The sequence below is a fragment of the Coturnix japonica genome, chromosome 3, assembly GCF_054131305.1.
Source record: "Coturnix japonica strain WE chromosome 3, WE-NBRP24, whole genome shotgun sequence".
NCBI classification, from domain to species: domain Eukaryota; kingdom Metazoa; phylum Chordata; class Aves; order Galliformes; family Phasianidae; genus Coturnix; species Coturnix japonica.
In genome coordinates, this window is record NC_140665.1 from 62,999,322 (window position 1) to 63,024,085 (window position 24,764).

A 24,764-nucleotide genomic window follows, 5' to 3' on the forward strand; every position below is an offset into this window, starting at 1 on the left:
TTTTTAATGTATGCTGTATTTCCTTGTTAGTAGCAACTTGTATGTACTACCAAGGGGTTCCAGTCCAGTCCCACATTTAAAGGTGACATGGAAAATCATTATTTTGTTACTTTGTATTTTGGTCATCTGAGACTATGTATCACTTATGAGTGCTGGTAGAAACCTATCGAGGAGATAATAATAGCAATGTTTAAAATCTGTTTTTCTGTTTCTTAGAAAATATGTTTTTAGCAAACGACTTCTGATGAAAAGCTAAACAATGCAATAGGAGGGCTGTTCCAAAAGTAGTGCCTCCTATTTTGTTAGCTGCCCCACAGTGTCAGAGGCAGATGTTGGTGGTATGACAGTAAAGACTGAGCATTCCCACCAGTATTGCATTACATGTTGTTACCATGCAACAGATGGCAGCAGAGGGGCGGTCTGACACAGTGGTGTCTGACGTGGAACTGGGTATGAAGCGAAGGTGTGGAGTTGAATTCCTCCATGCAGAAAAAGTGGCATTTTTCTGTATGTATATGTTCATTGATACTTTCTGAATGTTTACAGAAGCCATACAGTGGATGTGAGCACAGTGAGGTGGTGGGTGCTGTGTTTCAGCAGTAGCAACAGAGACAGTGTGTCACCTGTGCTAGTGTGGATCTTCACAAGCGTGGCATGCAGACTCCTGTCGCTAGCAAAAATACGTGAATAATGGTGTAGACTATGTTGAAAAACAGCATTTTGTAGCTGAGAATTTGCTCTATTAAATAGTGTTGTGCTCTTTGTATCTGTTGTACTTTCCATGGAAATAAATGGAAGGCATTACTTTCAGAATAATCCACATAATTATAGAGAATGCTTGCACATCAGTTTGCAGATTCTGTTTTTGTAATCAGCCTTAACTATGATGAAAAGTGTGCTGCCAACGTATCCAGTTTGTCCATGTCAAACAGCAGCTATGTAAGAATTTTGGCTTAGAATTTTCATGTCTGTCTTCTATGCTCTTCTTTTTTTCTAGCCTACAGTTTGCAACTTGGAATGCCTTTACTTTAATAAGAAAGAGCATATGTTTGGATTTATTAATACAAGACATTTTTCCTCTTTTTATCTGAGTGATAAACTTCCAGTTGGAATTCCTTATAAGATCACATGGGATCCTCTATCCCATTTTTAAATTCCATCATATTTCTGTTATTCTTGTTCTCACTTATACAGTTTGTTTTATGATATTATGATCTGACTGCAGTATGTCTAATAGCCTGCCTTATCAACACATTTTATTAGTACACTCCTGGATTTCCTGTCAACAATATTTAAGAGATGTGAAACAAATTCAGTCCTCAAACTTGTCTATATTCAGTGCTAAGAATTTTCTATCAACCTTGATATCTTTTTCCTATAACCAGTAGTAATTTTACCTTTAGCCAGCTTTTTACTCACTTTAATAATTTAGGAAGTAATTTATATCTCCTCCAGCTTAAATGGCTTCCCATTTGATATTGTGTCAGATGTTCCTTTGTCTAGAAAATGAATTATTTTATTAAAGGTTTTCTATCATGACTGTGTTCCAAGTGCTCTAGGATATACCTGCCACCACAAACTAGCAAATCTAAACTATTTTCCATTCGTGATTTTACTTTTGCTATACCCATGTGAAATCCTCAGCCTCTTATAATTTCTCCTGGATTAATTATAGGAGACATCAACTTAAAAGAATATTCTTGTAATCACGATCATATTGTAGTTTGTCCCACCTTCAGATTACCTTCCTACTTCATTTCCTTTAAAATTCTGAAAGCTTCCACCTATGTTAGTTGAATTAGCCTGTGAGTGTCATGATCAGCGTTGCTGAGGGAGGTCTCAGTAGTATAGGAGATGTCTATCCAAGGAAAGCTTGGGTACCTAAGGTAAATTATCTCAGATTTTTTTCCACATGGTTTTGTTCTTGCATTCTGCAGCATTACTAGATACACGTAAAGCTGTCCTGCCTTTTTTTCCCCTTCTTCTCTGTAGATTCTTAATTCCAAACATTACTTTTCTGTGTATAGTTATGTATTCTTTGTTCTGTCATCCCAGCACAGTCTCTTCATTTTATTATTCAGTCGCCTTGAAGAGCTCAAGTTTAAATATTTAAGTGCTTTGTGACTTGCTCAGCACAAGGTTTTTATTTACTGTCTTTCACCATTTGACTGCTGTTTCCAACAGTGCTTGGAGTGTCTCTTACATGTCGTTACTGAACTCTGAAGTCTTTGTTCTTCGTTTATATCAGATATGAGTGTCTTGTAAATATTCTACTGCTTGTGTCACCTGTTCACTGTCAAGAAAAAGCAGAAGGGAAGACAGTCAGATGTTGTTTGAGACCACATATTATAGAGGACTGTCTTGTATAGATGATGATGATGATATCTGTTGAGTTGGTTTTGTGTACATTCAGAAACAGCAAGTTCTGTTTTGACCAAGCTGGCATTTCCTGACTTTTCTGGTACAGTATGGCAAATAGTTGAAATCTGATGCAAGATGTCTGGTAATTGGCAAAATACTATTTGAAAGTTTTATATATAACATTAACAGCATGTTGCGTAGTGAATGCCAGTGATGAATCCTCATTTCAAAAACACATTTGAGAACTGTGCCAAAGTTTCTTGGTGTCTGAACTCACTCCTCAGTAGTGGATAGCACCTTACTACTCTACTACTTTTCCAGAACAGCATATTCCATCCATCTCCTGTCTTGCTGCTGGTTAATCTTTTGCTGATACTGTTAGTTTGCTACACTAAGCCAGGAGCAGTTTTTTTAACAGCACTGTGCACATAACAGCACTGTTATGAAGTGAGCAAGTGTCCAAAGGCAGTAGTGTCTGGGAACCCCTGATGTTATAAGGCTTTTAGGTACAGTGCATGCTGATGTAAGCAGACATGGAACTTAGAAAGCCCACCTAAACCTGTTAGTGCTATCCAACACCTTTAACAAGAGGAGCTCTTCATATGAGACACATTTATGTTATTCCTCAGGTAGATGTTAATAACTGATGAAACACTTCCATGGGTTCCAGTGGGAACTTTCTAGTAAACATCAGACTTGGAGTAATCTCATGGTGTGGTCTCCCACTTGGGTGTGGTTTGTTGAAAGCAGAATGATTGGTAGGATGTTTTTTGAGATGTGTTTTCTTCCATAAATCCTAGATCTGCTATTGAGCTCTATTTTATGTGGAAACGGCACATTACGCTATTACGCAGTCTAGCAGTTATGTAATGTCAAAGATTTCTACTAGATTTCTGGCTGTCATAATTGCTTTTCTCACTTGTCAGAATATACATGTTTTTATGTAGCCATTTGGTCTTTAATTAAATATGTATATTATTCAAGACATCAGAACATATTGCAGACAAAGATCTTCTTCCATGAACAGAATATGGAATATTAAAAAATATGTGAAGGGGTAGAGTTTTTGTCGGTGGAGTGGAATGACACCTTTTAGCGAATCTATGGGATTCATTTTATATCTGCCATCAGTTTAACAATATAAATACCGGAGACAGTCACCTCAGAACTCATTCCCTTACCCTGTCGTTAATGTTGGTGAATTAAGATACTGACCTTGATGCCCATCCTTCAGGATTTTTGAGGGCATTGAATGTAGCAAACTGTAGTGGATAATTTTTTAATACTGTGTTGATTCTTGCTTTAATTCAGTGTCTTGGCACCTAATGGACCAAAGCTCAGTAATGTCTTTGAGCAGAGCTTTCATCTTGTTATTATGGCAGCAGTTAGTGCCATCAAACTTCTTTCCTCAAAAAATAAGGTCCATTCTCCTTCATTTCTCTTCTTGTTTTCAAAGTAATTGGTTTGGAGCTTTTTCTGTGTACATACATTACATTTGTATTTTAGTGTTTCACTTTTGTGTGCAGGTATATAAAGGAGTTTTAAAAGAATTTTAAGTATATCTCTAGTATCCTAGTCATGGAAGCATGTCGTTCTGCAACCTTGATTTATCTTGCTTTTCAGGAGAGTAAACTTTGTTCTCGTAGAGATAGGTTGTTTCAGTTTCTGTGCTTCTCACCTAAAGCTGTCTTTTGTACATCTGCATTCCAAGTTGTGCCTTGCAAGCAATTCTGGTTTTTGTTTTACAAAACACAGCTTAGATGCTCGTGTTTTTCAGATTACATTTATATTATCTTGCTTTTTGCACAATAACTCCATATGATATGAGTCCAGTTGTTAGCCTATATATATATATATATATATGACAATGTATGTAGCCGAGCACTTTGAGTGCCTTTCAAGAAATATTAACTGCTAATCACCCACGGTAGTTTGTATGCTCAACTAACTGAAGTCTAGGTATAGTCTGACTTCCTCAGGCTATCTTCTCACCTGGTGATTGTAGCATTATAGCTGCTCAAGATATGTGGTTTGATTTGGGATTATGAGAAATACAGCTGTTTCATATGTTTTCCTGACATGCTGTGAATGTTTGCGTAAGTAACAGCAGTGTTCTTGCAGCCTCCTCCCTCATTCTTGTTTCCCAGTGGTCTTGCAGCTCTTTCAGATTATGTGATCAAAATGCAAGTTTCAGCTTGCTGCAAGTCCTGTTGCCTGCAATGCAAACAATCTCTGAATGGTTTGAGTACGAGCATCCAAAGTACATGATGTGGAAAGAATTCATTTTGATCATATTATGGACTTGCTTCTCAGCTGACATTGTGACCACTAGGAAAAGGAAGCAGTGACAATGGGTGGTCTTTTACGTGTGCATTAGGTCATGGGCAGTCCACTTCAGCTAAAAGGCTGAGCTGCTTTGATGTAGAAATTGCATGATCTACTCTTTTAATTATTACAACTGCTCAGAAGCAGTACTGTTGACTAGGGAGGCTGGTAGCCACATGTTAACAAATTGTGTCTTTCAGCTGTTAATGAATTCTACCTAAATGCTTTACAACTTCTGCCAGGCTACTTTTTGACTACATTGTTCATTTGATAATTCATTTACAACATGGACTCTAAACAGCTCTTTGTATGGGCTGTTTTCTAAGTAGTCAGAATTTTGCTTGTATAACAGAACGTTAGGTTAGGTTACTTAGGCATGCAAATGTTGAGTCACCAGATAGTAAAATATATACAAAGGATCTTATAAAGAGTCTCTGTTAGTTAAATAATAGCCTAATTTAGTTTTCAGTAGTGTTGAAAAGATTTTTTTTTACCATTCCCTGAATATTTTGAATGGGTTTCCTAGTGTAATGGAATGGCTCAGATTGGAAGGGATTTTAAAGCACACCCAGTCCCAAACCCTGCTGTTGCCTACAGCTGCCACCCTCCAGCTCAGCTGCCCAGGGCCCATCCAACCTGGCCTTAAAAGCCTCCAGGAATGGGGCACCCACAGCTTCTCTGGGCAGCTGTGCCAGCATCTCACCAACCTCTGAGTAAAGAATCTAACATCTGACTTACATGTCTCCTCTTTTAGTTTAAAACCATTCCTTCCTGTCCTATCTCTATCAGAATTTTTAAGTCTATATCTATCATTTTTTGCAAATTCTCTTTTTAGGCCACAGTGAGCCTTACTCTTCTTCACACCAAATAAAACCCTTTCAACTGAAGAATCAAACTATGTAAACTAATTAGGTTTGGGTATGAACATTCATTTAAGACTTTGTGGATGAACATGAGAAGTGGTGATTCTGTATTCATTCCTTTATCCCTCCTGATGTTGGTTCAGTTAGAAAACAGTGATTGTGCATGTTTCAAAATAACGTACTGATAAAATTAACCTATTGTGTTTATGTTGTCATAGTTCTTTAATGTTGAAAGGTGTTGAGCCACAAAGTACCTGTGAATTGGAGGTGGATGCAGTAGCTGCTGACATTTTAAATCAACTGGATATTGAAGGTGAAGTATTAATAACTTTCCACATAAATATTCTATAACAGCAACTGCATTGTCTTCTTTTTGTAGGATTGAGCTCAGTTAAGCCACAATCCAGATTTCAGTGTCAGTAAACTATTAATCTCTACATTTCTAAGGTTTGTGAAAAGATCAATAAATAAACAAATTGAATAAACTCTTAAAGAAAGCATATTTTGAGAACAGTTTGTATTTCAGAGCAGTAAGAAAAAAAAGACTTGTTAATGGATTACAGAAGGCTTCAGATCTACAAGTTAAAAACCAACATCAAGTTGTTGGTTTTATGTGTGTATATATTCATGCACATAAACATACATACATACATAAACTTGGTTAGAAGACCAGTTAAAGATCTGGAAAACAACTAGAATTGTATGCCATAGCTTTTACATAACACTGAATCCTTCAGGAAGGCAAGAATTGCAGTAAAAATAATGAGAGGTTAGAATGACATGAGTTATAGATGTGTGTTAGGGTGTTTGGTTTCTTTTTTGGCTTTTTTAATATGGGGAAAGAATGCATTTTGTTATGCTTACAGACTTCCCTTCATGTATTATTGTGTACTTTAGCCCAGATTGGCAGAAACCCTGGTTTGCAAGCTATATGGGAAGATGAAAAGCAGAGACGGAGAGAGAAATGTGAATCTTCTCAGATTAAGACACCAGATTCTCAAGGTAAAAAGAAACAGAAAACCAAAAATATATATTATGCAGCTGATTTTCAAAATCTTTAAATGGGAAAGAAGCAGAAGGTAGAAATGAAATGAGTGTATCAAATTTCAGGACTTCTTAGATGTGCTCTTGCATTTCTAAGCTTACCGATTGACCACTACCTGTATTCTGTGTGAAAAGATACGAAACATTGCATTCCATTTGCTGCAGAGTGTGCTAGGCTGAATGAATGATAATGACTGTTAAGATTTCACACTATATGATGAAAAATATTTAAATGTTTAAATACTAGCAAAATTAAATCTCTTATCCTGAAGCTTCCGATAATATTTATGCATAAGACCAGTTCCTTTGAATTAAAGCTAAGGTGATGTTAAATTAAAATTATATAGGATAGAGAATTCCCTTATTTTTATGTAAAATTCCTTATGCAGGAAAGACTGTGCTCTGCAGATTAATTGCATATTGAACAAGGCTATTCTCTGTAGAACCTAGGCCTGTTTCTTTTAAAATATGAATGATATTTGGCAAGCAAGTCAGAAGATTGCAAGAAGGAAAGAGGTGTGTTCCTGGCTTAGGCAGACCGCTTTCTTCCTGTGATTTTCTTTTTTTTCTGTGTAATGCTATTCAGACTGCATAAACCAGGGTTTTCAAAATTGTTCACTGATTAAATAGTCTTTTCTTGAATGCTCACTTTGATGTAATTGCAATATGATTTTAAATGCCATTGATACTTAGAAATGAAAATGAGAGCAGTGGGAGTGTGTGGAGTATTTTAAAGTGCTTAAATACACTTGAAAAATCAACCCTCAAATTTGGCACTTCGTGGACACTTCCACTTTGAGCCATCTCCTAATAGAATTAGTAATTACCTCTTTGTGTTGATAGGTCCAAATACAAGTGAATAACAAATATATATATATATTTAATTTTAAAGACCGTGGATTTGTGCCAGCAACAGAGAGTGAAAAATATTTTCAGAAGAGACTTAAAGAAATCCTCAAGCAAAACGACTTCTCTGTGTAAGTGTTTAGCCATTTGCCATAAACAAAAATACCTTGTGCAAATCTTAAGCACGCATTTAAAAACTGGTTTTCAATTAACTAGAACGTTGTCAGGATCAGTGGACTACAGTAATGGATCAGAGGAGTTCTCTGCTGAGCTAACACTACATTCTGAGGTACTTTCTCCAGGAACCTTTCCGTGTACGCCAGCGAATATGGTAGAAGTGCATGAAGATAAAAAGATGAACAAAGGTGAGTATTTTAATGGCTTATAATTGCTTAACTGGAAACCTCTGTTGTGCACTGTCTGTGCTTGTTATTAGCAGCCAAGTAAGATCTGATTGTCACTTCAAAAAAAGTGAAGGCTAGTTTTGCCTTTATTGCCTTATATGTTAGAGTAAGCCTTTTTAAAATTGCTGTAACAAATAACAGAAACAGACTTGAAAGTAAAATCCATTTAAACTGCAATCTTTCCTAGTGTATTGATGTCTGTGACTCTTTGAAGTTTTATTTTTATTTTTTTGATCTTCTGCTAAAGAATCCAATAGGATGCATACAGATAAAGAAGAGGAAGCACTTATTAATGAAGAAGCCATTTTAAACATTGTGGAGAATAGTCAGAGCTTTCATCGTTTGTCTCAAAAACTGAGTCAGACTACAGTTTTTTGTAAGTATGACCAGAATGGCTTTTCTTCCAGCTGTTTTATTTTTCCACAGTCTGCTGTGCTCACTTACACTGCTGATCATGAAAGAAAGTTACCTCAGAGAGTTTTCAAGCAAACTGCAACTTCACCTCTTCCACTGCTGTTGCAAAAAACACCTGATTTTCTAATAATTTCACCAGGACAGTGTATTTGTAGAAGTTAAATCTCTTACTGGTTCAGTATCCTGTCCTCTTGACAGGTCAGCTTAGTGCAGTTCCTGTGGGATGTTACTCTTCCTTATGCTTTTGAGTTGTAGGACAAAAGCTATTAGACTAAATGGGATTTTGACTGTCTGTCAGTGGTATTCTGCCTGTCCCTTGTCTTCAAAAGAGCATACTTGTGAGCTACTTTTAGAAGTTCAGCTATCTAGATTTACCATGGGCTGATAATGACAAACTGCAAGAAGAAATATTTCCCAAAATATATGGATACAAAAGAATGGTTGAAGGCAAAGAAGCAAGAAGAATAAAACATTAAAGAGAGGGAGGGAGACCATGACAGCAAAAAAAGTGGCATGAGGGGAAAACAATAAAAAAAAAACCTCACCAAGTTGAATGGAAAATTACTTCAGGTAGAAGTAATTCAAGTAGAGGAAGGTCTTTAGAGGAGACAAAAAACACGTAGTTTGTATTGTGGTGTTAGTACACACTTAAGCTGGTGCTCCAAAGTGTGGAAAGGAAAAAATAGAAAAACCCCTTGCCTCCAATACTTCTGATACATGCATAGTTTGAATATATAAGGGGAGAGTGAAACTGAATTTTAGGAGCTATGGGAAGTTGGAGGCAGAGAAAAGTGTTTCCACTAAATCTACTACATTTGGAACAGGAGGGCAGAAATAAGAATAATTAAAAAAAAAAAAAAAAAGAAAAAAAAAAAGGTGGTTAGTATTGTAGAAAAAGAGCTTGCAAAATAAGAATAAAACTAAAAAAAGAGTTATAAGAAGAGCTTTGTTTCTTTAGCCTACCTTGCTTTGAATAGTAGCAAATTGGTACATTTTTAAATGTTCAGGGTTTTGTTTTACGAGCAGCTTATAGGTAGTGGTTAACAAATAGCACAAAATATAGACATCGTCTATGCGGGCTCTTTCTGCAGTGGACAGTGCTGATGAGGCCATGATTGATGTGTTGGCTGGTTTGGAGAGTGATGGATATCAGATGGAGCATCACAAAGCACTCTCTCACCATCGTTCTCTTGGAAGCTGTCGAAATTCTCAAAACAGCGATGATGAAGAAAATGAGCCACAGTGTGAGAAAGAGGAAATGGAACTTAGCTTGATAATGTCCCAAAGATGGGATAGTTGCATTGAAGAACCCGGGCCAAAAAGAAGGTATGTATGTGATTTTCTTTACTTATTCTTTCCTTTTTCACCCTCCTGTTTAGGCGTGCTAATGTGGTTTGTAGAGGAGTCTCTTTTAATAGCACTAGAAAAATCATCTGATGCTGCAGCTTGTTAGTTTTATATGTGGATGTAGATGAAATGTTTAAGTGTGGCTAGACCTAAGCTTCTAGTTTACTGTTTGAGGAAAAAATGTGTAATGCTTTTTTTCCTACAAGCTTGGATGTGAAAATTGTAATAGTAAACTCTTGTTAAAGTAATACCTATGATTATAGTACCAAAATATCTCGTACACTGCATGTACAGCTTTCATTGAAGTGAACGTTTAAGGAATATTCTCATTAAGACTGATATGGAAGCCTGAAAAGAGCACCCATTTGTTTCCATGCTCAAAGCTTAGATTAAAACATGAATGTTGCTCTCTTTGCTGGACTGTTAAAGGTTGCAACCTAAATATTTTCAAGGTTAAAATTATTGAATTCTTCTCAGGTTGTAATGACTTTTTGTACAGTCTGCATTGATGGCTTTTGCAAGAAGCTATATCCAGTTTTTCTTCACCCTTGCTTTTCGGGCAGACCTTCCGGTATTTATAATTCTACTTGAAAGATGAGGGACTTAACAGATATAACATTTTGATTTTTTCCAACATCAGAAATTATAATTATACTATGATTCAGTGAGCGAGAGGCGCTGTAATGGAATCAGAAGTTAGATCATTTGTTTCCTAGTTCTAGAGGTACTTCATTTCTAAAGCAACTTTTCTTTGACCTTTTGATTTTATTTTTATTTTTTATCTATCACAGTAGTTAGGAAAGTTGGACTTTCCATCTAAAATTCTTAACATTGATCTTTGTGTAAAACTGGCCTATATCTTGCAGCATTTATTAGCTTGGGTGCAGCTCTGTGTGGGCGTAACTATACAATTTCTGAGGTCAAGTAGGATCCTGAAGCAATTAACTGCTTTTATGCAATAAAGAATCCAACTTAAATCTCATCGGATTTGATGAGCTGGCTCATGAATAACTTGGTCGTGTATGCCTACATTGTCATCTCAGACAGAAAGCACTATGGAATACATAACAGGTGATAGATACCCCATGGAGATCTCTACAGGTCCATTTGTGATCCTTTCAGAATTTGGACTGACTTCTGAAGAGAGTGTGGGTAATTCTGACTCCAGCACAATTCTGATCATGCACAGGGAGCCAGCTGTAGTTTCATGATGAATGTGATCCAATTCTGTTTGTGGTTCCTTCTATTTCTACTGCTTCCTAGTGCATATGTTCTATCGTTTTTCTGTTATTGAGAATCCAGCAATCTTCCATTATATCTAATAATATACTAAGATAATATATTATGCAAAAAAAGTCAAGATGTAACAGTACCCTAGTGACTGAATTAGACAGCTTCATTTTGATTTCTTCTGGGAGAAAAAAAGTTCATGAACTGGCTCTTGAAGAGCCATATGGCAGTATCATGCTGTGTCAGACAAAATTTCCCGGAATCTAGATGCTGGGCTTGAATGCAAGTGATTCAAGTTGTTCTTTGCAGAAGTCATCTCAAGTCTGACTTGGTTTACTGATGTTGACAAAGGTTTGCTTTGTGCACAGAATCATAGCATAATCAAGGGCGGAAGAAGCATCTAAATGTTGACTAGTCCAGTTCCTTTATCAAAACAGAGTTGAATAGATCAGTTGCCTGGGATGAGTTAAGGTGCTGAACAAGTTAGGAATTTTTCTAAGAACAGAGACTGCATAGTCTTTATGGACAACATGTTCCAGTATTTGAACATCCTCGTGAATGCTTCCCTTATACATAAGATTTCCCGAGGCAACCCTCTGTCCATTTCCCCCTTCCATACCACAATGGGCACCTGAATCTGATTTCTTCTTTATGTCTGCCCATTGAGTATTTCATGAGTGCAACAAGATCATAGTTTTTTTTCAAGGCTGAGCTTTTTTCCTGTTTCCTTATCCCTCTTCCTTCTTTACAAGTAGGTCGAAGAAGTATTGCCTCCTATTTATTTCCATGGAAACTACAACAGCTTCAAAGAGCACAACGAGACTATTTGATAGAGGAATTTTCAGTTACCAAGCACTAATTTTTAACATAGTGACCTCCATTAGCTATGAATTTTTGCTAGTGATGAACAAGAACCTGCATGCCACACATAAAAATACACAGCGAAGGTGACCCACTGTTTCACAGCTGCTACAACAGTGAGATTGTTGAAACACACCACCCACTGCCTCACTGTATTCATATCCACTGCTTTGTCTCCATGAATGCTCAGCATTGAGGAATGTCAATAGGTACAAATTTTCCATATGGAGGAATTCAGTTCCGCACCTTTGCTTCATACACACTTCCCTGTCAGATGCCATTCTGTCAGACTGCCCCTCTGCTGCCATCTGTTGAACAGGAACAAAATGTGATGGAATATTGCTGGGAAGGTTCAACCCCTACTCCCATACCGCCACCATCTGCCTCTGATGCTGTGGGCCAACATAATAAAATAGGAGACATTACTTTTTGGAGCAGCACTAGTTTGTCATGTGTTCCTACCCTAAGTCACCTTGGTGACCCTCAGCTGGATTTGCTCCAGTTTTTATTGGTGTCTATCCTGAGCCCAAAACTGAACACAGTTCTCCAGATGCAGCTGCACAGCTGCTAATACTGTCAACAGTCTTGCAGACACAGTCCAGGGTGCAACTATCCACGTTTGCTACAGAGGTGTGCTGCACACACAGGTTCACCTTTCTCTCCCATGGTTATATACAAATATAACACATTTTTTATTTCACTCTGCTCACTCAAGTTACACAGCCTCTTAGCCTCATATGGCTCAAAGTATTTACCTATTTTCTATTGGTATTTTCTGCATTATTTGATTCCTTCATTTTCTGTAGGTCAGCCGGCAAAATTATGCATCGAAGTTCAACAGAAGAGGATTCGTCTTCAGAGGAAGAAATGGAGTGGAGTGGTAGCAATATGCTCCTAACTAATCTCTCTATACCTCAGCTGGATGGGACTGCAGATGAAAATGGTGGTAAGTAAACAGATAAACAGCTTTGGGAGTTGAATTGCTACCTGAATCATAATTTGACTTCAGATCAATTGGCTAATTCTTGGATATACAGAATGTCTTTGATTCTTGTCTCAGCTAGGAGGAATTCTTTTCAGTGGACTTCAGAAGCAGGCCTTTAACATCTTCCTTAAAAGTCAACAATATTTTAATCTCAACACCCACAGTAAATTACCAGGATCTTTATTTCCTATTGTACTAATGATTCAAAAAACAGTATTGTTTAATTAGTTTTGTGGATGAATTCTTTGTTGTGAGGGTTATTTTTCTGTTATGATTTGTTGTGCAAATTTGGTGCTGAAATTAAAGATTCTGTAGGACCATTTATCCTGCTGTGATTTTGTTGTAAACAGTAGTTTGTGTAAATTTAGATGATTAACATTACTTTGCAAATATGCACCACCCATGCTGAAGTACATAGAGCCTTTGAGTCTGTGTCTCATTCAGCAGGTTGCTTGATCACGTTCTGGAATAACGTGACTTAAAATTATGCAGTACAAGACTGCTGCAAAAGAAACTGCCTTTCAAAAATCTATAAAAATAAATTAATCTATAAAGATATATTTTGCTATCTCTACAACCCGCTGTCTCCGTTCAAAATAGCTTTGGTTAATAGAAGGCACGTTCTGAGGTTTGGCAAATACGCAGAGGTTGTTATTTGTTCTGTTAGACGAGCTTCATAATTTCACATTTATAAACAGAGAGCAAAAAATCAAAAATGTACAGAACCCACTGCGGAGGAAGGGGAAATATGTCTGTATCCTGAATTTTCTCAGTATTAAGTTCATTTTTGTTCTTGGTGTAATCAACAGTAATTGTTGTCCTTTGTTTAAATGGCATTGTATTACCTTTAAAATTTTAAATTGTGATTAGCGTCATTTTTGTATATAACCTTTTCTTAATCCATAGTAAAAATCGGGTAGTGTAAAAATCTTGTTGGTGATCATGTATGTACCTAATTTTCTATTGCTGCATTTGCTCTTAGGGTAAGGGATGTAATCCATTACTAGTTATCTATTAGTTAGTATCTCTTATAGCTATTTGACAAAGTAACAAGCAGAAGATAAAATATAGATGTCTTAATATAATAATATAAACAATTCCATCTTGAAGAAAATGAACTATATGATTTTACTATATAGACAACCAGAACCATTCTTTCATGATTGCTGTTTCAAGCATAGTTTTTTTATCCTTTGCTTTTGTAAGTATAAATGGCAAGGCTAATACATTACTTGATGTACTACTCATATGACTTCTTGCAAAATACACAATTGTAATTTCCTTATTTGCAGTACTTTGTAACTTCCTATAAAAAGAGATGCTTCTGGCTAATGAGACTGTATCTTGTAAAACCATTTAAACTGTAGAATATTTCAAATATTTTTATTACTCACATGGAGAAAAAGAAAGTCCTCTTAAAATAGGCTTATTCTCATTTAATCAAACATAAAATAACTTCTACTGCATACCCTTCTTAAAACAGGAGAATTTTTTTAAAAAAGAAGGGAAAAAAAAAGTTTCTCCACACATGAATGTCAGAGTCTGTAATATCTGACTGATTTATAAGTATTTTTGCAATTTTCATATGTGAATAATCAGGTATCTTCCAAATGTTCACTTGACATTTCACTGAACTCCCATTTTCTCCGTCCTCCATTAATCATCCTCATTCTTTGTGTGAATGCTTCCTCCTACACCCAAAGAATCACAGGCTGTATCTCCCAGCTGTGTTTCACAGCTCAGTGAGTCTGGGTTTGCATTAGAAAATGTTATTAGAAACAGATTGAGACTTTCTTTTTTTTTCTTTTTTTCACCTGGCTACAAATAAATTGTGAAGATGAGGGCACTATGAATCTTGGATAATCTTCAAATTGGTTTAGACTTAAAAGGTGAAAGCTTAAAGGATATCCCACATAGTACAACAGTTTGCAACACATACTTTCAAGTCGTACAGCACATTTCATAACTCATGTTCCCCTTCAACATTTCATCTGGAGGTTTGGACACATGAACAAACCGACATGTGTCCCCAGCTCTATAGTATCTGTCTCTGGAATGGAATAAACTCCTTGAAGTTGCTTGGTGCTCACTGTAGTTAAGAAAAGCACACGATTACTGCAGAGTAGTTGTTAATGTGTTACTTACCAGGTGTCTGCACACACTTATCCTGCAGTAAATGTAGTGAAAGTAACAATGGAAGAGAGAAATAGTCCTATTTATCACACCATGAGTCTTCACTGCACAAGTACCTCAGCACGTGCTGGTTGTAGAACTTTGTGGAAATAGTAATCATGGGTATGAATTCATGATCTAACTAAATGGGGCAAGCTCCTCATATACACACCTGAATGGCTGTTGGACTGCTCTGCTTTAAAAGTACAGCAAACTGTCTTACACTTATTGCACAGGATGGTTGATACAAAGCCCTTGCTGTTATAAGATCATACTTTGCCTGTTATTTTCCTTTTCAGAAGCAGAAAGCATGCATGCTTCTCAGGGACAAAGCAGGATACAAGCTTTTTTAAAAGTTAATGTCTTTGTATTTAGCTTTCTGAAAATGATTTCTGAAGTTTTTTCTAAGCAAATCATTGTGAAATCTATGGGAAATGTATTCAAGCCCTTAATTTATAAGTAACTGACAGAATATCTTGAGACACAAATGTATTAATGATGTAATTTTGATAAAGCAACTCATGTATTTGGAGCCTGTAGTTGTCATGATCATAAATGGAATGTGAGTTAGAAGAGTACTGTTCTGGTATGGGGGGGCTATTGTGAAAATATCATTAAAGTAATTAATAGCTTAGTTATTCTTTTTTTACAGGAAAACTAGAGTAAAATTGCTTGTCTTCCATTTCAGACAATCCTTTGAATAATGAAAGTTCTCGAACTCACTCCTCCGTCATTGCAACAAGCAAAATGTCTGTAAAGACCTCAATCTTTCACAAAGATGCTGCTACGCTAGAACCCCCATCTTCTGCTAAAATTACTTTTCAGTGTAAACACACAAGTGCCCTTTCTAACCACGTTTTGAATAACGAAGATTTAGTAGAAGACCTCTCGCAACCAAACACAGAAACAAGACCTGAACTTTCAGTTCATTCTCTTACAAAAGAAAGCACTTACACAGCAAAGTACCCAACATCGTTCAGCAATAGTACCCATGCAGAAAATTCACATAAAGAGAGTAACAAGAAAGATACTCTCCCAGTTCCTTCATGTGAAAATAATATTTTTGAGTATGAAGATGATATTTCATCAGTCAGCAGACAGATACCTAGCAGGAAGTATACTAGCATCAGAAAGACTGAGAAGGATGTCTCTTTTATGCACGTGGGCCGCCACATCGGTGACAGCATATTGAATAAAAATTCTTTTAACTTTTCCGATTTGAGCCACTCTGGCCACTCCAAAGGTAAAATATCCTCTGAACTAAATGAAAAAGCCAGCAGCGCAAGTATAAATAGTTTTTTTCCAGCAACAGTTACAGAAAATTGTGAATTGGTGTCCTGTTCAGGAGGCAGCCGAACTGTTGTTCATTCACTTGAAAACAACACTGATGAAGGTGGCCTTAATAAGCTTAAAATTAGGTATGAAGAATTTCAGGAGCATAAAGCAGAAAAGCCAAGTCTCAGTCAACAAGCAGCACATTATATGTTCTTTCCTAGTGTTGTTCTTTCAAACTGTCTTAGCCGACCACAAAAGTTAGCTCCTGTGACGTATAAATTACACCAAGGCAACAAACAGTCCAGGTTGAAGCTGAATAAAAAGAAATATAGTTTTATCAATCATCAGGAGCCCGCAACTGTGAGTGATGTTGTATCAGTAAAGGAAAGCTGCTATACACAAGGTAATGCTTGTAGTAATATTCCTGATAAGGATAGTGCTTTACCTAGCGACTTAGTCCAAGTTCCTCTTGAGGCTTTTGAAAACAAAATGCCTACAAGTACTGCTCATTGTACTGACTGCCAGATGGGAGATGGATCTCTTGAAACTGAGCAGTCGTTTGGATTATGTGGGAATAAATACACACTCCGAACTAAACGAAAGGTAAATTATGAGACTGAAGACAGTGAATCAAGCTTTGTCGCACACAACTCAAAAATTAATCTACCTCAACCAATAGATAGTGTTGAAAGTTTGGATGGGTCTCAGAAGTCTCGAAAACGTAGAAGACTTTCTAAAAAACTGCCACCTGTTATTATTAAATATATTATCATCAATAGATTTAGAGGGAGAAAAAATATGCTTGTTAAACTAGGGAAAGTAGATTCTACTGAGGAAAGAGTGGTACTCACAGAAGAAAAGATGAATTTATATAGAAAGCTTGCACCTTTAAAAGACTTTTGGCCAAAAGTTCCTGACTCTCCTGCAACCAAATATCCTATTTATCCACTAACACCAAAGAAAAGTCACAAAAGAAAAGCGAAACATAAGTCAACCAAGAAAAAAGCTGGAAAACTGCAAAGAACAGGTAGTAAAAATAATATTAAAAGAACTTTATCTTTCAGGAAAAGGACTCACACAATTCTTTCTCCTCCTTCACCATCCTATAATGCTGAAGCTGAAGACTGTGACTATAACTATAGTGATGTTATGTCTAAATTAGGTTTTCTTTCTGAGAGAAGCACAAGCCCAGTAAACACATCGCCACCTCGCTGCTGGTCTCCCACTGATCCAAAAGCAGAAGAAATTTTGACCAACCTGGACAGAGAAGCTTTACATAGTAGGGGTAGTATGTACAACAACAGGACTGTTAATTCTAATGTAGGAAAAAATAGTCGAGCAAAAACTCAGGTTAAGAAATGTAAAAAGAAATTTGCTAGCCCCACTGTATCTACAAAGAAAAAGAAAAAGATGAATCAGAGTGATAAAACAGCAGATGATGGAAAGAAGAAGCCTAGAACGAAACAAAGACAGAAAACAACAGAAAAAATGTCCTCAAGAAAACGCATGGTTTTTAAAGATGAAAAAGGAAATAATCATTCAGCCACAGAAGTGAAGTTTGTGCTGAAACATCAAGATCTGCCTGAGATGTCTTACAACTCGCAGCCGCTTCATCATCGGAGAGATGGCCCTCTTCCTGGCTTTACAGCAGGGTATCTGCCATCAGCACCATTTCCCTCAGCAGCTGATACACAAGGTAATTCATCAGACTGTTTTCATTCATTGATGGAAGTTGATAAGCCTTTAGATGCACAGTGTTTGCCTGCTCCACGAGAAGACCCTCATTCATCTCTCACATCAACTTCTGTGGCATCCGGAAGAGAAGTACTGAAAGTGAGCTCTCAAAGGCCCAGGACTCAAAGTGCTGTATTTAGAATGAAGGAATCTGCTCTTGTTAAAAACATATTTGACTCATCTAATCACTCAACTCAGGTAACACAGAATGTGTGCATCTCAAAAGATAAGACCCTTGTAAAAGCAGAAGAGATAAAAAATTTGCAACACAGGTATTTACCATCAGCTGGGAAATTAAGTGAAGCTCGTGAGTCTTCAGACTCAATGAAGGTGGATCAGTTGCATTCCACTAGCTATTTGCATTGTAAAGACAATAATCAGCAGCAGATTTTTTGTATACCAGAGGCATCCAAGCATTCTGATCCTTCTAATTCTGTTCCTAAGTCATCTGAGGAAAGTCCGGGGCCTCTTCAGTTGCCTAAGAACTGTTTTGTAACCTCTTTGAAGAGTCCAGTGAAACAACTAAATTGGGATCAAAAACAGAGAGGATTTATTTTGGAAATGTCGCATTTTAAACCTGAAACTGTAAAACAGAAGTCTCTGCCAGAAACAATGACACAACCAAAACCCATTTCCCAATATAAGAACAGGACTATAGTGGCCCCGTCAGCATTTAGTGAAGGACAGTCTGGCCTGGCTGTTTTGAAAGAGTTGCTTCAGAAGAGGCAACAGAAAGCTCAGAATGCAAATGCTACACAAGAACCATTACCAGTTAAAGCACAGCTAAGCAAAGGTACCCCATGCCCTCCTGAACAGAACAAAGCAATCAAAAGGTCACGGTCAGCCACACCTAGGAAACCACGTACTCCCAGGAATACAAAACCTAAAGAAAAAACACCCAAACTTTCAAAAATGGAGTCTTTAAGCCAACAGGTCACTAGTCATGCTGATCATTCTGTGTCTGATGATAGCCCTATATTTTTTTCAGACCCTGGTTTTGAAAGCTGTTACTCCCTGGAAGACAGCTTATCTCCAGACCACAATTACAACTTTGATATTAATTCTATAGGGCAAACTGGATTTTGCAGTTTTTACTCTGCAAGCCAGTTTGTCCCAGCAGATCAAAATTTGCCCCAAAAATTTTTGAGTGATGCAGTTCAAGATCTTGGTTCTGTACAAACAACAGAAAATGACTTTCTATGTCGTAATGACCAAAAAGCTGATGAAGAAAAACAGCATTCTTCAAGCACAAGCAAGTGGATAAGACCTGGTTCTCTGAGCCCTGAGCTTTTTGAGAAGACCTCCCTGGATAATAATGAGAACCACTGCCATAGCCAACGGAGGAAAAACGTTCATCCTTCAACTTCCAGATCTAACTCTGTTGATACCTCTTGTACACAAGAGACAGAGGTCTGTCTAAATGAGAAATTTAAATTGGCTAGAAACGCAGTAAATAAAGAGAGATTTCTTAACCTTCCTCAGCCAACCAGCACAGATTGGATTCAAAGCCACATTAGAAAAGAAACCACTTTTGAACCCTGTCAACCACTTGATTCAGTTAATACCTCTTTTACATCTGTACTGTCTTCTCCTGATGGTGAACTCGTAGATGCAGCCTCTGAAGATTTAGAATTATATGTTTCAAGAAACAACGAAGCATTAACTCCGACTCCAGATAGTTCACCAAGATCCACCAGCTCTCCCTCACAGTCAAAAAATGGAAGTTTTACACCTCGTACTGCTCACATTCTTAAGCCGCTTATGTCCCCACCCAGTCGTGAAGAAATCATGGCAACTTTGCTGGATCATGATCTCACAGAAACAGTTTATCAGGAACCATTTTGCAGTAATCCTTCTGATGCTCCAGAAAAACCAAGGTACTGTTTTAAAGGCATTTCTGTCTACATATGCTTGTAATTATATTAAGTTTAATTTATTCCTGTAAACAATTTTTTTGCTGTTATGTGACACAGCTGCATGAAAGATTCCATCTGTTATATGCATGTTTGAAGCTGAAAATTACTATACTTCCCCTGCAAATACCCTTCTTCATTCATGACACTTTCTTTTTTTATTGCTTGATATTATTGTAGTAAATGAAAGTACGCCTGCTTGCTTTGTAAAAGATGAATACTGCCCACAGGAATTGTATTGTGAGAAGACTAGTTAGCTGAACTCTGCTAGTGTATAGTCTTAAAAACTGCCTGCACAATGCACTTAAGAGCAAAGCAATAATTCAAACTGTTTTCTTTTCAGGGAGATTGGAGGACGGCTTCTCACTGTAGAAACTAGGCTTCCAAATGACCTGCTTGAGTTTGAGGGAGACTTCTCATTAGAAGGGCTACGACTCTGGAAGACTGCATTTTCAGCAATGACTGAAGGTCCTAGACCAGGGTCACCTCCCCGTTATGGTCACTCTGCTGCTAATAAAAGAGAAGGTAATAGCCATAAAACTAGCAAAGACAAAAAAATTGTTATAATGCCATGCAAGTGTGCTCCAAGCCAGCAACAAGTTCAGATATGGCTTCATGCCAAAGAAGAGTATGAACATTTCAAGAAATTGCCTAAGAATCATCCTGCTGAGCTGGAAAAGGCAGCTGAGAATTTTGGCTCCACAATATTGTCTGGAGAGAAATCTGTAGAAGTAGTAAAAGCAGCTAAAGATTTAAATTTGTCAAGCCTGGAAGATGAAAGACCTATAGGGCCTACAAAGGGTTATCCCACTTCTGTGGCAGATACTACAAAAGCACAAACCAAGGAAACCTGTGACAAGCCTGTAAGTACTATAGGAGCTTCTATAAATATTAAAAGTGACATAGACTCAAATGAAACTACATCTGAAAGCAAGACACTTACTGCTTCAGCTCTAGAACGTGATAAGGAAGAGGAGGAAGAAGACTATTATGTCAATTACAGTTCACCAGATTCTCCGGTGCTTCCACCTTGGCAACAAGTAGCATCTCCAGATCCCAAGCAGTCCAATGAAGATGCAGAGTGGAAAAGTCAGGATGTTGTATTGTCTTCTGTTGAAGAAAATGATGTAGCACCTGTTGGAAGCACACAGAATTCTCCGTCCACCCAAGAGGACATTAAGATGACCTTTGACACATCTCCACTTCTACTTAATGTAGATCCTGGAAACTCTGAATCCATTTGCTTACATAGTACACCCATCACACAGAGAAAAAATCACGATGGAATTCATGAAGTTCTTGGGTTTACTCCTTTATCAACAGGTAAATCTATTAAGTGATCTTAATGATACATAGTGCAGTGTAAATAACTTTGCGATACTCAAGATAACAATGTCAGATTTGGTAAATAATTGGCCTTGTATAGTGCATTTCTAAATGTCCACAAATATCACATTGTAATAGTTCTGCCTCGGATTGGAGAGAGAATAATGTTATTTTTGATTATATATAAATATATTTTGATGACGTTAAAACAAGCATCTCTGATTGTTTGCAGCATATTGCTTAATGTTTGGACAGTGCTACTGAGGCTAAACAGTTTTTTGCTCCTATGTGTTTATAGAACCAAAAGCCCAGAAACTGTGTCATAAGAGAGGAATTAATACTGAAGGTCTTCGAAGAGTACTTCTAACCACACAAATGAAGGTAAATAAAGATTTTACATGCAGGTTTTTTTCGTGTCATGCTACGCTTACGTTTCCATTCTCTTTCTCATTAATAATCTTTCTCTTAAGCAGGTAGCTCTAACAAGTTTTTTTTCAGAACTTTGTTTTTAAAATTTATTCAGCGTTGGTTTTATTTTTTTCTTTTGCTGTTAAGATCTGGAAAATATATTTGAAAGGATAGAGTGTGATTGCTGTAGAGTCAGTATCCACTCAGAGTTAGGAAGAAGTCAGTTTAACTTGCAGGAAGAAAAAAAAAACCTTGGATTTTGACAGTGTGTTCTCTATTATAGGGTAGTGAAGCACTGATGAAACAGACCATCTAAGAATGTTGTGTTGCTGTTTAGGTTATTGCATACTTTTTAAAGTTCTGTTGCTATTTTCCTTATATGTATATAAAACATGTATTTATTTGTGTGTCCCCATGTGTATATGCTGGTTTTCAGACAATGTCTTAGGCATTTTCTGAAAATGTAAATGATCTGTAAATGGCACTACTACACTGAGAGAGTAGAAAGGAAACTGATGGTGTAAATTTGATCACTCACATGTTTTCTATGAAGAGCATTTCCACTCCCCTATTGGAAACAGAATAATGGAATAGGAGCATCATGGATCTGATTCAATAATCTTCTTTGTTCTTATTGTACTGGTATTTGCCTGGTTCAAGTGGGCAAATGTACTCTAGATTTAGTGCCTTTACAAAGTGGTGAGTGATGCAGGGTATTGTGATGCATTGTTGGTCAAAAGCAAACAGAGACTTGTTGGTTTTCCTGTCTCCAGCCTTCTAAGAGAGCCAATATGATAAATACATCTCTTTCATATATATGTATATGTATATGTATATCTCTTTCATATATATATATATATATATATATATCTTTCTTAAGGCATTTTAAACTGCCTTTTGATTTACTATGAGGTTTCATTAAGATTATTCCAGTTTCAGTTTTCCTGCTGAAAAAAATAGCAGGCTAGTAAAAGCTTACATTTAGTAGTTGAATTGTGGCATTTGTACTTTTACTGATAAATTTTCATTTAATTCTGGCAACACTGTTTGTTAATTTAGCTATCTCTAGTTTTTTCAGTATTTTTATGTGAAGGTTGTTTTTTTTTTGTTATTGTTCAATAGAATCAGTTTGCTGCCCTTGGTGCTCCAAAGAGAGAGACTTCTCAGATTGAAGGACCGTCTTTAAATAACACTTACGGTTTTAAAGTCAGTGTGCAAAACCTGCAAGAAGCAAAATCTTTACATGAGGTAACGTATTGTTATACATGATTTTATAAAGTGAGAGTTTATCAAACTAGTTTCATAATGGCAGTATTTTAAAACCTTTCCTCCTTGGTCCCTGCCTGATTTAAGATTAGTCACTGTGTGCTGTGTGCAGCTGTAGTTGCTCTACTATTTTAGCTTGATTTTCAGTTACCTTTATTTGATACTATTGAACTAAATTTCACAATATTTTATGGAGAAGATGGTAAAACGTCCTTTAAACAAACACCAAGGGAAGGATCAAGAGGGGCAAATAGCAGGGTTTTGTATAAAAATATTACTGCAAAGACTAGTTGATTATAACTTTCACGGATCATTTCCTTATGAAGGGAGGCATCAGACTTAATGTTAGTGAGTCCCTCTCCGAATCTCTACATGGTAAGGTCTGAATCTGCTAGCCAGTTTCTTCTGCATTTGTCAGGGTGGTAGGTATCTCAAAGAGTGTTTCAATGTATTTCATGTATGTCAGTGGTTGGTCTGAGAAGAGAGAACAAAGTTAGTGCTGGAGAAGGGGATGCAATGCGAATACAGTACTAGTATATTTGGCTGCTGGCTGGCTGGCATGTGTTTCCTTCCTATTAGTCAGTTCTCCCATGGCTTAGAGTTAGCTGTCAACCAGCTTACAGACAAGTTCAGGAGAGTTTTATGTGCTAAGTAGATGACATAAGAGAAAGAACAAGAAACTAATGATATTACAGGAAGTGGAGATGCAGCTTGATAGTACAGTTCTGTTTCACTGATGCATGACCAAATCTAGAGCCCTCAGGGCAGCTTGCTTACTCAGGCATGTTTGTAACTTTTCCCTAGTAATCCCTCCAATTGACTCATTAGTCTAGTTTATCAGCTATATTAAGCAAGACAGCACAGAAACAAGATGGTATTAGGTACTGTTGTGAGTGTTTCATAATACAAACTATTTTACACAAAGGTAAAGCAATATGATGCAGAATTTCATTAATGCAAGTGAAGGGAGAGATTAGTATTCTTCATGCTCCCCTGTAAGTGACTGAGTCTTCATGTCTGTTTGCCAGTCTTGGGCAAGGGAAGAAAAGGAAAATAAAGACTAACAGTGGTGCTGTTTGTCTCTCTGATGAGTTTGGAAACTGAATTCAGCTCAATATACAAAGCTGTTTGAAAATACTTAAAGAATTTAATAATTGCTGATGTTGAGCATTTCTACTTATTGTATTTGCTTTTGAGAGAAGAAGATAGTAGTCAGAAACTTGTGTTGAATAATTAAGTATAAATGTGCTTTAAGCGGTTAATTTACTTGTAAGATGTTGGGTTTTTAGCAAAAAATAAGATCCAGAAATGCCTGTTTAATCGCTTCTAATTATTTCCAAATATGATCTCTTAGTTAGAATGACCATGTAAGTGTCTACAGTTAGCTCATTTGCATTAATAAATTATTATTGTCATTATTTATTTATTTATTTTTAAGAAAGGTCCAAAACATACTAATTCGTTGTATTTGTTCGTTGGTAGGTCCAACACCTTACCCTCATCAGTATGGAGTTACATGCTCGAACCAGACGAGATTTGGAACCAGACCCAGAGTTTGATCCGATCTGTGCTTTATTCTATTGCATCTCATCAGACACGGCACTTCCAAATACTGATAAAAAAGAAATCACTGGCGCTATAGTGATTGATAGTGACAGGACACTCTCCAGCCAAGGTTCTTCTTTCTTTTTTTTTTTTTAACATACTTTACAAAAATACTTATTTCATAATAATCAAACAGTAGCAAGCAAAATATAATAGAGTGTCTATATTGCTGCTTAGCTCATTTAATTTTGTCGTGTTGACTGTTGGATGAATGGCCATATTAAACATAGAGTTTTCCTGCTTATATCTTCTGAAGCACCATTGCATGGGCTGTAAGTCAGAAATAACATAAACATGTTCAAAATACATCTGTCTGCATGCTTGTGGACAAGCTCCTGCAGTGTTCTGAAGGTATAAAGAGGAAAACCTGCCTTTAGTTTCCTAC

The 24,764-nt window shown here is 36.8% G+C and overlaps 1 protein-coding gene across 7 annotated transcripts in view; it reads left to right on the forward strand.

The window, feature by feature from the left end:
- The window catches only part of REV3L (REV3 like, DNA directed polymerase zeta catalytic subunit), a 102,603-nt gene that overhangs the window by 47,242 nt on the left and 30,597 nt on the right, over positions 1-24,764 (forward strand). For 6 of the 7 annotated variants that reach the window (XR_014944846.1, XM_015858598.3, XM_015858599.3 and 3 more), the window contains exons 6-17: positions 5,768-5,862; positions 6,447-6,551; positions 7,486-7,570; positions 7,656-7,804; positions 8,091-8,219; positions 9,349-9,583; positions 12,502-12,641; positions 15,541-19,738; positions 20,118-21,097; positions 21,399-21,481; positions 22,631-22,756; positions 24,257-24,449. Coding sequence is in view for 6 of the 7 variants with exons in the window: in XM_015858598.3 (XP_015714084.2) it covers positions 5,768-5,862; positions 6,447-6,551; positions 7,486-7,570; positions 7,656-7,804; positions 8,091-8,219; positions 9,349-9,583; positions 12,502-12,641; positions 15,541-19,738; positions 20,118-21,097; positions 21,399-21,481; positions 22,631-22,756; positions 24,257-24,449 (6,518 nt within the window). In the remaining variant the exon portion in view is untranslated. Of the gene's footprint in view, positions 1-5,767; positions 5,863-6,446; positions 6,552-7,485; positions 7,571-7,655; positions 7,805-8,090; positions 8,220-9,348; positions 9,584-12,501; positions 12,642-15,504; positions 19,739-20,117; positions 21,098-21,398; positions 21,482-22,630; positions 22,757-24,256; positions 24,450-24,764 lie in introns of those variants that run through there. The other variant, XM_085543631.1, reaches the window with a different exon arrangement.